Genomic DNA, 16,097 nt, shown 5'->3' on the forward strand with positions numbered 1-16,097 from the left:
CCAAAAGGGAGGAATGGCTCTGAGTGGTATCTTGAAGTTCTTGCATGCTTGACAGGCTGTCTCTCAAATACAATACTGTAGGAGTGTATCTTTCTACTGAAAAATGATGAGTTGCAGGCTTAATGCTCACACAGGCTTCTCACGTCTCGATCTGAAGAGCTCATCAACTCCCCTGACTTTTACGGCAGGCAGAAATATCACACACAGCCTTGTTTTAACAGCAGAAATGTTGAAATAAAAGAGCGTAAGTTACCAAATTTGACCCTATAACAAAGAACATGGATGTCAAGGAGTATATTGCTGTTTATCTGTTCTTCATAGCAAAACTACTGGCAGCACAGGAAAGGTAGTTTTGTGCTTGTGTTGAAAATGCATCTCTAGATTGCTACAAACTTGACTTCTGCATATTGGAGAAGGTTAGAAGCCAGATCTTGAAAAGCACAGCTTGTCTTTTCTGTGTATGGCAGTTTTACATTTTTCAAATTGAGAAACAGCATTAAAGATTGAGTCCAGAATCAACTAAAATAAAGCTAATTAAACTCCAATTCTTAGTACATTTATCCCTGAATAGAAAGAGACAGTAGCCAATACATAGCTACCACACATCTTCAGACAAAAGTTGCTGGAGGCAACCAACCACTTGAAGGGAATTAAAAGACCTAATTTTTAAAAATGGTAGATTGAAACTTCTAATATGTTCTCCTTCCTGTAATGATAGCTCATGTGTCTAATCTTGGGCAAAGCTGTGACAGTCCTCCAGTTAGTTTCCTCTGCCCACAGGTACGATCAGTGGGTCAGTGAACGATGGAGTGTGCAGAGGAGACTAGGATGGAATGAGGAAGATTTCCTTCTTTCTCAGCTAGGAATGGGTGCTCTTGATCACTGGTTTTTACTATCACCTTCCAGTTCTGTAAGCAAATAAGCCAGTAACATGGACTTCAGAAGGAAAGAGGATGGAAGGTTTTTTCTTTTATTTGTTAGTTGCCAGCCGTCTTATTTCTCTGTTTTGACTTGGCATACAGTGTCTCTAGTCAAAGTCTGACTCTGTGCCACAGAAACCTTCAGTAAGAACACTTCTGCTATGTGCACACATCTTACTTTGTGTCAGGGTATGTACTATTGAAGAAAGCAAGAGGCAAAATACAAGAACTTGACTCACTATATACTTAATTTCAGGATTTTCAGCCCGAACAGTCTACAAATAATTTTATCAGTGATTAGCCTTGGGTGTTCTTGGCCAAAGTAGAGAGGCTGACCTCTGCTCAGCCAAACACCTGTGCTGCTGCTTGTGGCTCCTCCTGGCTGACTGCAGCTGTGAAGTACTAAAATTATTTAAAGTAAGGCTGATGAGGGCTTAATAGCCAATCATCAGAGTGGCAAATGCACTCCCCAGATGAAGCTAGGAAGAAGTAGTAACCTGTAATTCCCATCTTGTATTTAAACTATTCCTTTCAGTAGGAGGCGTGTCCTCTTGTCAATTTTAGCTAAGCCACAGCCACACGCATAATGTGGTTTTCTGTAACTCCATACATTAAGTGATTTTCAACTTGTACAGCATAGCTAGAGAAATGGACAGTGGAGCAGAATGGAAAGGAAAAATGAAATTAAAATACTATAAAATCTACTGCATCTCTTCATTTCCAGAAGAGCAGATAACCACAGGTACAGGAATCCTGTCATGGTAAAAATAGCACACGGTGAACCAAGCCTTCAGCAAGAACACCTAGCTTACCTAGATTGCCCATTTGGTAAGTGTATTTCTGTCAGCAGCAAATATGATAAAGTATCTATATTGCTAAAAGTGATCTGCAGTATCTGACCTTTAAATGTTTGGCGCAGAATCCGCACCCCCGTTACGCACTCGGGCTGTCCCTGTACTCAGAGGCAAGCCAGACAGGCATTTCACAATGTAATAGGAAACCTCATTTGCTGAGGAGGGAGCTGGCAAAGTAGCCCCTAGGAAATAAAAAAAGCATTTAATTAGGAGACTGGGAGTATCAGTTTTGAGGTTTCTAATTTATTTTCTGCATGTAGTGCTTGTTTGTTTTTAGGTCATTTCTGAAGGGGAACAAAAACTGAGATGAAGCTTACAGTCTTTAACAATTGTAAAGAAAATACAAGGCTTACCAGCTGGTGGTTTTATGGGTGTTTGCCACTAAGATGATAATGCAAGTATTCTATGAAATAAAGCATTTAGGTTTGAAATCAGTAAAACGGGATTCCATTTCATCTCAGTCAGTCTGGAGCTCTTGTGCTAGCACACATGTTAAGTTAGTTATGCCAGTTTTCATACGAAAGGCTGTACTTGCTTTTAAAACAGGAGAGAAACCAGAGGATATGATTATTAGCCTGCTCACAAAATCCTTGATCAAAACACCTGTAGTTATCTTCAGAATCTCCTGTAGCTATGTTTGGTATACTTGTGATTCTAACAGCCCAGAGGACAAAATGAGTTTCTGTAACCTTTTCTGAAAGTGTCTTACTCAGTACTAGTTAATTATTATTTGTCCTGTTCTTAGAAGCAAACATTGACCTTTGATACAAATCGGAGAGGATGGCTGGGGAAATGCATTTGCTGAAATGAGCAGTAAGCTCATTGTCTACAAACCAGAATGGAAAGAGGTCCCCAATAGATGTACATACTGAGTTTCACTTACTGGCAGCACAAATCTAGTTCAAAACATGCAAGTAAAACAGATTCTGCTTTTCTGCTACAATTTACCCCCTTTCAAATTTGTCATGCAGTACACAAAATACACTAATGAGCCTTACAGCCTGGCACCTGACAAATAATAAAAAAAAAAGATTCAATGGTCTTCTCATTGAATGCTTCTCATTCTAAGCAATTTTCACACCCATTTTAAAAACATAATCATAGTAGTAGTAGTGGCAAATTTATTCTTGTTACTAGCAAAGACATAAACAGTTGCTCTTTTACAGAAAATTTTTTTGACTCACAAGAGTATGATGCGCTATTCCTTCAAAAAGTTGGATGAGTATGGACTGGAGCGTATTTTTAAGGTTCAGTGATGTTGGCAGTCTGGAATCCCTCACGAATCTTAAGGAACTTCATGAGAAGCAGGACAATTTCATTACTGAATAGTCAAGTACTGCCTATCTTAAAACGTATGGACTTCAGAAAGTCGTGGCTTTCAAGCCCTTTAGAGCACGGGCAAGAATCCAGCTGCACAAGGGACAAATAACTGAGCTGTTGGATGAAAAGGGGTGGGGGGAGAAAGAGGCGCAAACCAGATCACTACTCTCTCCCCATTTTCCCATTCCTGTCTCTTCTCTAACCTGGAAGTAAAAAGTGAACTTCATTTCTGTGAAGGGAGATTTCAAATCTTCCTCCAGCAGCTGTTTTGGGTGTGAAGGCATGCAGGCAGGATCAACAGGGCAGAGTAAGTTCCTTATCCTCCCTGCGGTGCCAGCTCAAAAGACATCCCTTTCTTCACCATTTCTTTTGGTTGCTTCAGGCTATACACACTCCGCGCTGTGAAAGCCGTATGGTAAAACACCCCTAGCAGAGCACAGCATCTGCTCAAAAGCTGCAGAATCTTAACAGGCAATCCAGGCCTAATTCCCGGCATTGATCTGTCCCAAGATCCTCAAACATACGTACTGTTACCTCGCTGTCTAAAACCTGGGAATCCTCCCACACGACAGAAATCGTAACATGGATTTCCATCCAAGGAATTGCCACGTTTTCCTAAGGGAGCTTGTTCCATGTATCTGGAGTTGGTTATGGCTGGTCAGAGCGAGAATGCATGTCAATGGCACATAGCCCCAAGTTTCCTCCTTAACATGCTCCCCTGGAGTACTTTGGTCCTGGGCTCAGATCTCAGTCCCTGGTGGCCTTGGAGACAAGTGCATCCTGACAAACAGTGCGGGAAACTCTCCATCACAGATAGGTCTGCCTGGTTTTGCTCTCACAGATGTTTCATTTTAAGAATCATCTGACAAAGCAGGGACTTGGTGTCAGTTTCTAATTTCTAAAGGGAAAACCCTCCCCACTGAGTGATCTAATTACTTGCACAGTCACCGGCATGAAGCGGAGACCGAGTTCCAGATCTTCTGGTCAGCCCAAATATTGCCCTCCCAGTAAAAATACTCTGAAGTGAGATGCAGACAGACACACACAAGTCTCTCCGGAATGCTGAAGTACTTGGACCAACCAGTCAGTCGAGGACATCCCCTCCGGGGGCATGATACATCATGGCCTTCCAGGCTTTCAGCTGGATTCTATGTAAAGAATCAGGTCAGCAGCTTTGCACATGCTCAGCAGCACAGGCCCAGGCTACGGGAACGTGCAGATCCGTAGGTACTTAGTTGGTTCCTCAAGCAGTGAGAAGACACCTAAATGCATTTAAAGACCTGAATCAGGGTCAGTGAATGAGGGCTATAAGCTCCTCGTAAATTAGAGCCTCTCCTTTAAAAATCACCATTAAAATCTTTGGATACTTTCTCAGCAATTATACAAAGAACTGACTGAAAATGAAAAAACAAAAGCTATCATCTCACAAGTTATCATCCCTTCAAAGCTGCTTAAAGACACTGGTTTCATGTTGAAGAACTTGTATTTTGGAGCTTTAGATGCTCCTGTTCTGCAAATAAATAAACCTCATCTCTTTCAAGCAATTAATTTCCATGCCAGTTAGAAAAACAAAATTAACTCCAAAGAAAATAATCTTCAGCCTCATTCCAAAAGAATTATAGTTCTATTCTCAGCACAGTATTTACCTTTACATACTAATTTCGCTAATCTCCATGCTAGTGGGTGATTTAGGACAGTAGAGAATCTGCCGGGGATTTCTCTGTGGTTGCACACCAAATACGTCTGCCTGACGCGAACAACAGGAATGTTAATGCCAGTTTAAATGAGCAAGTCCTTAAATTATTCAGTTCAATGCCTGCTTTAGTGAAAGCTTTGTTTGCAAAAAGGTCAAGAACATTTCTTAGGCATCGACCATCACTTATGTTTTGGTCTTCTAACCAATGCCTGCAGGTTGGCAGGCCCACCCCATACGGTTCCGAAAATGTCCTTCTCTGTCCTTAGGGCAGCTTCCACTGGTAGCTCTCTTCCCGCTGTCACCACCTCCTTCACAGCCCGAATCACACTGGCTGGACCCTCCGTGTACTGACTCAGCCAGGCTCGGGCTTCTTCTAACGCCCTGGTTTCATCCGAAGATGACAGGGTCTCCTCGGCGAGCCCAAGGCGCAGAGCCTTCTCGGGGTCCACCCCGGCAGCCCCGCTCAGCAGCCGGAGGGCGGCCCCACTGCCCACGATCCGCACCAGCCGGGCAGCTCCTCCCCAGCCTGGCACCAGACCCATGTGCTTATGAACAAACCGAATTTCGCTCCCAGGCGTCATCAACCTGTTGATGAAAAACAAAGACGCAGAGGTCAATCCGTGCATCGACTTCTGTTTTCAGCTCCCCGGCTTTCGATTTTCTGTCTTCTCCTCCCCTCTGCTTCCAAAGGCTGATACAACTCGGCAGCATGCTGGTTACAGCCAGAGCTGGAGTATCGTAAGTTTTACATCGCCTGGTGCCTTAAGCAGAAGCTTTTGGCCCTTCTCAAAATGAGATAGGTTGGCGGCCACAAGTAAAGATGCTTAGTGCCCACACTGATACCTGTAGTCAGTTCCAAGAACTGTTTGAAAACAGAATTGCAAAGACAGAGGGCACGTTACACTTACACTTACAGTGCCAACACTGCCGTGCTAATTCATGCCTGAAACAGCAGGGTTTGGGGTAAAATCCAAGCAAACTAGCGTACAAAATGTATTTCTCAAGAGGATGGATCATGGTCTTCGTACTGATCTGTCCCAGGGAGGTTCTGTCAGCACCTTGGTGCTTGATTATAGCATAGTTGGGTTTTTTTCTTGTTCCGTACTTTAGAGGATCCATGTGAGTTTGATCTCTAACTGCTCACCACAGCAAGGGAAGCCAGGATGGATGCTCAACTTACAGCTCACAACGTATAATAGAATTGCTTTCTATTTATGCCTTACAGCGTGTAGTAGAATTGCTCCGCTCCAGAAGGTAGAGTCACATTCTTCTTTTCAAAGATTTCACATTTTTGCTTCTTTTCTACAGTCTGTCAACTCCCTTATTTAAGAACGTGCCCTAGGACTAATTAAGCTATCTCCCTGGAGGAGCTCTGCTCCAGCAGATTGTACTCTCTCCACATAGTGTTCACACTGACACACATTAGGTTAGTGGAAAAAGCCTCTAGAAATAGAAACGTATAGAAAAGATGTATAGAAGCAGACCCAGCACTTGTTCTTTCTTAAGATGTTGTTCTGCAGTGTGGTCGCTTGCTGCTGCTTGTAAGACAAGGGATGTAAATTATAGTTGTGAAGTAGATTAGCTTCTCCTTCAAGCACTAATTGGCTTTCTGACGATAAATCATGTAATCCTGAGATCTACACAGAAGGCTGTTTCCTAACAATGCAGTTCTCCATAATGAAAATACCGAAGTGGACACCTTTAAAAAGGGAAAGACAAATAAAATCTTTAAAAACACAACTACTTCTAGGAACTCCCAGTTCCCAAATCTGCTTAGTTACTGTTAATTGTTAAGTTTGCTTGGTTGCTTTTTTCTTAACCAGAGCACCATCAGCATTCATACCGTGCTATAAAGCACCAGGGCTGAAGAGCTTACGCTTTATCCCAGACCCAACACAATGCACAAAGGCAACAGCTGACATGCCAGATTGCATGAAAGCCTTTTTGTAGAGATAGTGGAGGAAGGTTGTGTGACAAAAGGAAGAGAGCAGAGTATTGCAGGGGAGGAGAGGCTTTTAGCTAACATTAGCAAGTGCTTCCCAAACCCAGCAAATCCCAGGGATCTCAGGTCTCTCCTTTTCCACAAGGAAGACTCTGCAAGTATTCCAAAACTCCTTTGCTGGCTCAGCTTACTTTGCAATTTGCTGACACCCAGTGTCCCACTGGGAAAGCAATAATGAAAACATTATTAAGCGTTTAATTCTAGCTGTGCTGAGTAATGTGAAACATTAAAAAGCAGTCATACGCATCTAGGCATCTGATGCTAGACAATCTGTAGGCAGTCTCCTAAGACAGCCAGCACAGGTCAGTAGGACAATATTGTGTTTGTATGTTGAATCTGAGATTGCCCCGGGCGCCTGGGTTCAGGCCTTAAGGACAGGCATTTCGGCGAATGTCTTGTGGGCAGCATATGGACTCATCTGGGAAGTTGGGTCGATGCCCTATGAAGTTCACAAGGGAAGTCAGATTTTATGTAAGAAGCACAGCAGACCCACCAGCGCCAACAGGAAAAAGGTTGAAAACGTTGAGCGTGCGGGAAAGGCTCTGCTACCCTGCGCAGTCTTCACCTCCCTCTGAGAAAATGGAACCAAACATGATGAAAGGAAAATAAACAATTGACAGCTAAATCCACAGAGAGACCGTGAGGCTGCAACTTCCAGGATCTCATTGGGATTCACCTCTCCCTACAACTCTCCTTTGAACAAACTCCACAGAAAATACCGAGATAACTGGTGGTCAGTAGAAGGTGTAAAGGTAAGAAAGGTATCTATGGCGTAAGAAAGGTATCTATGGTTTTTCAGGCTTTACAGCTGTCACGCCATTTCTTACAGAAATCACCCATTGCGCTCTCTGTTAGGTACACCGCTCGCTTCAGTCCCCACGCCCAAGGAAGCAATGGAGTCCTGAGCTCAGCTCTGAAGAGGCGTATGCCGCTGCCAAGCTAGCCTGGGATCAGCTCTGAACATCACCAGCTGCATCCTGGCATAAATATTTCCCTTTTTATATTATGAAAGGAATTGAGTCTACCTTCTAAGACATGACAGATCTGTTCTCCCATTAGATGAATTTATGTAAGGAAAGTACATCAAGCATTACTAAACTCTAAGAGGCAGACATCAGAAAGCTGAAAAGACAGAAGTACCGTGTTGTTCCTGAGCTGTTTATACCATATCCACCTAATACTGGCCCTGCTTGAAACAGAATAGTAGATGAATACAAAATAAACCCTGATTTGACTCAGTATGCCTATTCTTGTCTTCCTGGTCAAGAGAATGAAAATCTGGGTCTCCTGTTTCCCAGGGGAAGGTCATACCACTAAGGTCCTAGACACATACCTTCCCTGCCCTAAAAAAAGAAGACAATCTGTTGCATGACGATACTGAAAAAATATTTATTAATGTAAAAAGTAACTGAAGACGTTACAACCAGAGAAACGTCCTTCAGAAACGTCAAGGGTAGCAAAATATTCACAACTTAAATTGGAAGAGGTTAAGGTAATCTAAGCACCAAAGTGCAGGTGAAACCTTCTTTAAGAACATTGTACTTCCATGTTACAAGCACTACAACACCCCTAGGGAGGAAGCACAGGCACCATGGGCCAAATCCAATTTTGGGTTAGTCACCTAAAGCAAACAAGAGCTACAGCAAATGTTCCTGCTGTACTTTTTAAAATGTTCTCAGACACGCCAAATGTTACAAACCTTCCAACTTTGATCGGGGCATTCCTTCACTCTGTGACATCTCATTGCGCCCACAAACTACCAACTGTTCATGTCACATCACGTCACCAGCAACACATATCAGAAGAAAACCTTGTTTGCTATTAACAATGCAATCTAGCAAATCCAGGTGACTTGCTTCCTCAAAGGTGGCACTTGCTGTGAGCCAAGAGCTATACTTTCCTTTGCTCAAGTATTTCCCAGCTACTTGAAGCTGGAGCATATATAGTGAAAGCTGAAAACGCAAACAAAAATCTATTTTCTCAGCTTTTTATACCTGCTTTTTATAGTACTCCTGTTACTGAACTGTTCCAACAGGTATAATCAGTTCCTTGCTCAGAATTAAGATTACATTAAGGTTTGTGTTTGCCCTTGCCTCATAATTTCCTTGACTTTGGGGTGTGAATTATATTCAGCATTCTACAAGGCAAAGGCATTAATGAAGTTTACTAGGGAGGGACAAATACCATCCTCTATTTTAGGCATTTTAAAAGCTCCTACTGCTATGCTTCTGAAACCCACAATGGAGGGGGGGGAAAAAAAAAAAAAAAAGATGCCTAAAACATTAAATGTGCCATCAGCAACCTGGATTTTGTTCCCATCCACTTTGACTCCCAGCGTCACGTAAGGACACAGCTCCTGACTGCCCATCTTCTCCTTTTAGCTGGCATTGAGACTGGCAGACCATGGAGGGAGGCAGCCAGCATCACGCAGTGCTGCAGCACCTGGTTTTCAGCTATGGTTATACTGAGAGAGGGCAGCCAGAACTGCAGGAGATGACTTTTATCTCCCCCACAAATACTTTGGCCTCCTGCTCTCAAACTACCAGTCAACGTAAATAATAAGCAAAGCTTATGCCTTGGGTTATAGGAAGTTTCCTCACCCAATCTACTAACTTCTATAAATTTTGGTAACACTATCTACAAGGTGACTGAACCAACACAAAGTGGAAAAATTCTCCAAAAAACACAGTTAAAGACCTTGGGATACAATTAAAAGACATCCATAATCTTAACACGCTGTAGAGCATGAGTTATAGAAATAATAAAAAATTTTCAAATACAACGAGACATTTTTGCAAAACATAGATGCAAGACATCCAGACACAATGAAAGGCAATGGTCATGGTCAGCCACACATGCATGTTGGCTGACTGTCATTACTCAGTGAAGACAGCAAGAATACAGTATTGATATCAAAGGCTTTCAACCAACCATCCAAACCACACACGCAATTATTTTAAGCACAGGAAAAGACAGACATTAAAGAAAAAAGAAAACCACCAGGAAAATAGTAACAGAAAGAAGGCTATCAGGGGCCAAACATTTGTTTTAACCAGCAAACAACAGAAGAACAAAGTTGATGTACAATCCAGTCATACACCTTCCCTAACTTGTACGCTTTCCTAATACACTCATCAATATATCAGCTTAATTAACGCTTGTTAAATTAAATAACAGTTGCACTGTGCTGACATGTAGCCAAAACAGCTATTTAAGCTACACACTGCTGCGGAGTGCAAGTTCAAGAATTTGTTAGAGGTCAGGTATGACATTACCTGTGGATGGTGTTTATCATGCACATGGAGCTTGTTTTCCTGGATGGGCATGAAAATTTGATGACCTTGCTTGCAAATGACAAAAGCTCAGATGTAACTAGTTTAAGATTTTGTAACTGCGCTTGGCAAGTGCTACCAGGACCATCCACCCCAGCAGCAGCTCTCAAATGCATGCTGGACCTTAAGTGAGCAAGAAAGATGGGAGTCCGTTGTCCACTTCTTCCCTGTTCTCCTACTGCACCTTCTCAACACTCAAAATACAGTCCCTGTGCCATCGCTTCACCTGCACGTCCCATCTCATAGCCTCACTCCATCTTCCATACACTTCTTCAGCATCCCAAGGGGCACAGGAGATCCCAGTATTGGTGGTGGGTTCTTGTAGCGAGTGACTGTGACTCAGGCAGCAAACAGATAGTTACACAGGTAATATCTGTGATCTCCCCTCTCCTCTTGCTGATGCATGCAAAACGCACCAAAAAAATACAGGTGCTGCTCTTACACACAAAGTGCTGCTGAACACATGCAGTAGATGGGATGTTTTTAGTCAGCTAGGGTGTTACAGTAAGTTAAAAAAAAAAGCAAGGGAGAGTTGTGATTATTAAATTTATAGCATCAGAGTAAGAACTAAACTACCTGTTCCTTTATCTGTACAACAAAAGCTCTGACCCGTGGTTAAACAGAAGTCCTGTATTTCAGGTTGGTCCAGTGCACCACATAAATCAAATAATATCTTCTAGGCAGTATACTACCTCTCTGGCTTTCCAAAAAGAAAAAAAAAAGCTTCAACGTGGACAGCTGAAACATAACAACTGTTCAGATGAGGTAGCTGGATGTGAAGGCATTTCCACAAAAGAGAGAAGTCACCTTGAATCTTTCATTGAGGCAAAAGCATTGCCATAGGCAGATAAAGTTCAGTACAACTGTAGGATCTGAATAGCTGGGATCTCCTGTACTGTCTGTCATGGCTCATGAAAATCAGGGTCCATCTGTGCCCAAGGAGATGCAAGTGTGTGAACGGGTCTTCAGCCAACAGCAGGATAAAGCTCTTCCTACAGCCATTTGTGGAAGCAATGGGGCTGAGCAAACCTACCATCAGTGGCTGCCACACATGCTGGGAACACCTGCCCTGTCCAAAAACCCAAGTCCTGGTGGCCTCCTCTGATGCCTCCAGCCACTGTGCTGCAAATGCAGCCAGCCAACTCTGGAGCTTCAGTTCCTTGGCTCAGGCACGGGCACCGAGAGGTCCTGCCCTGGCAAGTGGCAGCCCTGCAGGCTGCACTGTAAGGAGCAATTAAATTGGGACTCCAGGTGCTGTTTGCCTGCAGCTTGGGCAAGGACCATCGCACAAGCAGTCATGCACGGCTGTAACTGCACACTGTCTTGAGCGGTTCATGCAGCACATACTGCGGTTTGGAAACCTCCAGGCTAGCTGCTTCTCCCTGTTTGCTTCAGCATGGCAGGTGGCCCTGCAAGTTTTAACACATACCTAGTGCTCAGTCCACCTCTGATATCTGCATTACAAATCTTACAGAGTTGGAAAGATACACCAGGTATCGCGTACCTTCCCAGTTAATATATGTAAAACCTATCCTCCCCACCACGCATGGACAGATGTTAATGCACATGTAAGAAACTACAGGACTTCCTTAGCATTAAGATACAAATTCCTGAGGCCTCGTATACGAATGCTCCTTGGCAATTTGCTGCAAAACTCATCCCTACCTTCTCCAGAAACAACTAAAGTAATTTCTTAGTAAAGCCTTGACAACAAGACCTGAATATGAACCACTGCCTTGGTATCTTCACAAAGCTGCAGAAAGCCTGAAATTAAGAGTATTGACTACAGGTAAAGTTGCAGTTCAGCCTGTGGAGACCTAACCTGGAAACCTAAATACTGATATATTATAATTACATGACAACACTGTGTTCTAGTAGTGACAGCTTGCCTTGTGTACGTATTTAGTCTCTCAAAATATTCTTAGGACCATAAGTCTTACTGGAAAGGCTAGGAATACTTAAGTCAGTATTTAATTGCACAGTATATAAGGTTTTATTTTTAATTAAAAAAACTAGTTCTAGCCTCGTTCAATATTCCAACACACAAGACTTCCATGGATATTACAGAAACTCACCTTAAAACAACAACTGCATTAACCAGTAATTTTTGCAATAAAAATGAATGTTGAAGCAGCAAGATACTGTGGGAAGAATATTCTGCAGAAGAAATAGGCAGTACTACACTAAAATAATTTAGCTAGTCAGCAAAGCTGCTGATAAGCCGTTTCCAGTCCTTACTTCAATTTTCATGACAGATGCTGTTAGAATTAGACCCTTAAGAATAAGGCAGTCTCCTCAAAAAAAGCAAGCTGGGACTAATTAATCCATCTCTGCCTATCCAGTGCAGTGTCTTGTCAGTCTCTTTATCACTACACCATCAAATAATTACCTACGTACTCTGTAAAGGGACTATCTAGACAAAACTGCTGAAGGTTTTTCTGAAATTCACCTATCTTACTACACCCTCTATCACCAAAAAACCCCCCTAGTTCTCTAAAAATATTAGCAAGTTGATTCATCCTGAGAAGAGTTAGTCACAATTTCACTTATCTTTCAATCTCACTTGATTAATTGGGCAGGCTTTAAAGGATCAAAAAGCATTGATTATACATTTAATAACTCCTTGCTAATTATATTTAGCAGATTTTCAAACTATAACAAACACAGTGAATATCGGCCAGCCATGACTGCTCTGCTCCTTCCCAGCACAGCTTGCTAGTATTAATTCCCCCTGCTCCTCTCCCGTATCTTCTCTCTCATGGAGAGCTTCTCATGTTTCTGCGCTATGCAGAGAAAGAGTAAGACTATTAGACATGACAGCAATTGCTGCTTCAGAGCTCTGGCGACACGAAGCGAGACTTCCAAAGTGAAAATACCGTAAAACTGATAAAACTAGGGATTTGTCCTACATGCTTTTGGCGATAGTCCGTGCAGACTGCCATCATAAAAAAAAGCCCCCGAATTTTTGCTATTTCTGAAAATCCTTTAGTCACAGATACTCACTTGACAGATGCCTAAATGGTAACCACTGAAGAATATAACAATGAAGACAAAATGGTTTAGGAGAGTTTGGGAGAACTATATAGTCTGTGCCTATCTTAGGTATAACTGCACAAAGCTGCTCTGCAATCCCAAATTTCAATAAGATAAGAGAAGACTGTGCACATTAATGATCTTTCCTGTCTGTGAGCTTTAATCTGTAACCTTTGCTATGGGAATGCAATGGAAAGAAGTAGGTCCAGCTACTATTCTGATAAGCCCACCAGAAAGTCACCGCTCTCAAATCACAGAATCACAGAAGGGTAGGGGTTGGAAGGGACCTCTGAAGAACATCTGGTCCAAAAAACCAAACACAAAACAATACACTTTCTTTACTTGAGGTTTAAATAAATTGATACCCAAGAACCAAAAAAAAAAAAAACAACAAACCTACCAAGCCTCCCAAGTACAGAGTGTTCTAGGCACACTAAAACTCGGTGTCAAAGGAGTAGGCTTGATGCCAGCCTCAGAAATCTCACCAACACGAGAGCTCACTTTTCTCACAGGTCTTTTTAAATTGCCTTACAGATTGTATGGAATTTTATTTATAGTTACTGAACTATTTTGTAACACTCAGTGCATCCATTTCTCCCCCACTCGCAACAAAAGCTAAGAATCAAGCTTTACATAAAGTAGCCTAGAAAAATCCCTCAAGTCTTCCTAGCACATGTTGCCTTTACCACCTACCTTTGCTGGCCTCCAGTCAGATTTTCCAATGCATTTTACGGAACCCTAAGGATCAGGGTCGAAATCAGATCCAAAAAAGACTCCTAACTACAGATGTATTTTCTTGAGCAAGAGTTAATGTTCTTCTGGGTTGGCTGGGCAACCCCAGGCCACTTCCTGGAGAGCAGCAGATGGAACTAAACAATGAGAGATGCACTCTGCAAAGGAAACCTTAACCATTTATAATGTGACTCTATCATGCTTTCTCATATCACCAAGAATCAAATCGAATCAAATGCAGAAGAAAGAATGACAAAGTCATATTTTCATCTAAAGACACAAAAGTTTTGGCTGATGCTAAAATTCTGAAAAGTGGAGTCCTAGATCAAAAAAGGGGAAAATGGAGTAACAAGAGAAGAGTTGGAGGCAGAAGTGGAACACAGGGACATCGGGGCAGAAACTGCTAAATAGACATGAGCCATTTTAGAAGCAATATGGTCTCCAAGAATAAACAGGAGCTTAAGGTGTGGACAACTCCACCATCTATTGCCCAAATGTTGGGACATTCAACAGAAGATGAGCCTCCAAAAGGAACAGAGTCAACTCAAAGAGGCTGCAAGATTACCAGTTTCAAAGGAAGCCACTCCAGGGAAGAAGCACAAAAATAATATTGTTACTAGATCCTTTGGACAACAGGAGTTAAGTTATAATAGGCAGATACAGAAATCTGCATGCCCCAAAAACCAGCATCTCATCAAAGGCAAAGTCTGCACTGCAGAAGAACTAAGAAAAGGTCTATCAGCAGCAAAAAGGAGGATGGTAAAGCAGCAGAGCATACTCTCTGATCCGGCAAAACCCAGACTAAAACTGGCCCAGACATGACTGCCTAAGAATGACCAGAGAAGTGAAAAAGGGTTTATTCTTAAGCTCTTCCCTGATCAAAGGAGAGTGGCTAAGAGGGCCAAAAAGAGTGTTAATTTGAGAGAGGGATCACGGAAGGAAAGAAGCACAGGGAAGGAAGCTGTGGCCAATACCCTGCAAGGGCAGCCTCAAGCAGGACAAGGTAGGTAGGGCTCCCCAAGAGTCTCCTGCAGGTGGTGCTCCCTGTCACACTGGCTGCCATCCACGCAGACGGCTCTTCCAATCTCATTCTGGACCAGAATCTTCCAAGAAGTCAGCTACAGATGGAGGTTCACCCAGCAGACCTGGACTAGGGGTTTTAAATCTAACTCTTTACCTCAGGCTGACACTTTCTCGACTGTGGCTTCACAGAAGCAAGAGAGAGAAAAGCATGCTATAAAAAGCTACTTTTCCTCTAAAAGGGATAAATGAAGCTGAATATTGGAAATTACAGAGAGGTTTTTTTCTGTAGCAGGAATGAAAAATTGAATTAGATGACAGATCACAGAGCAAGAAACAGGGGTCCAAAAAAGCATGACTGATTAAACCTCCACAAACAGTATTAAAGGAAGTAAGATGAGCCCTTTTTTTTTTCTTTCCCCCAGTTGTTTTTTTAATGAACTGACAGAAAAGAAAACTGTTTGACCAAACCGCAAAGCAAACGTGTCCCATTTCCCAGGCTGATACTTGTTGAGGTCCACACGTGATGCTCACAGGGGTTCCCATGGCCCAGGGTGCTATTCTCCCACAGGGGTCCGTGGGTGCCAGGCAGGTACATGGAAGGGGGCTGCAGAGATGGAGAGGGGGCTGGCAGGGGGCTCGCGCAGCCCCCCACGGCCGCCGGGCAAGGCGGCACGCACACATCGCGTGGCCCCTTCGCAAGCTGCGACGCGACAGAAAAGCTGCGCAAGCCACACTCTGTTCCCTCACACCCCGCCTCACGCCTCAGCATCCAAGTGAGCTGAGGAGACCCAGAAAACAGCAGAGAGATTAAATTAAAGGGCCCTTCCCAAGCGGGGAAAACAGAGACTTTTTACAGTTATGCAGTTAGCAGCAACAACCCCCCGTCCGTGGGTGCTGCCTTGGATCTGCTTGACAACAACCCCCATATGCGTGTGGGGAAGGAGCAGCGTGGCTTTACAAAGGCTTATGAAAGCACACAAGGCTCGTACCACAGTTTGAGAGCACAGAGAACAGAGAGAATAGAGCGGGTAGTTACACATGCAGTGGGACTGAGGCCCCGTCATTCAAAACGTAGCGCCTGGATCCTTTCTCACCGCAGCGGTACAACAGCAATCTGCCGGGTACCGCTCCACTTCTCCTCCCCTACTTTGCCAACACTCTCCTCCTCTTCTAATTCCCAGCTAT

At 43.2% G+C, this 16,097-nt stretch overlaps 1 protein-coding gene across 1 annotated transcript in view; it reads right to left on the reverse strand.

Moving 5' to 3' along the window:
* Nucleotides 1-4,969: 4,969 nt before the first annotated feature.
* ECHDC1 (ethylmalonyl-CoA decarboxylase 1) overlaps nt 4,970-16,097 on the reverse strand; it is a gene marked incomplete at both ends in the record, with an annotated part of 31,129 nt that continues 20,001 nt past the window's right edge. The window contains one exon of the mRNA XM_081998179.1: nt 4,970-5,375. Within this exon, the coding sequence (XP_081854305.1) occupies nt 4,970-5,375 (406 nt within the window). The remainder of the gene's footprint in view (nt 5,376-16,097) is intronic.

Source organism: Phaethon aethereus (genome assembly GCF_964289735.1).
Source record: "Phaethon aethereus genome assembly, chromosome: 3".
In the NCBI taxonomy this organism is placed as follows: Eukaryota; Metazoa; Chordata; class Aves; order Phaethontiformes; family Phaethontidae; genus Phaethon; species Phaethon aethereus.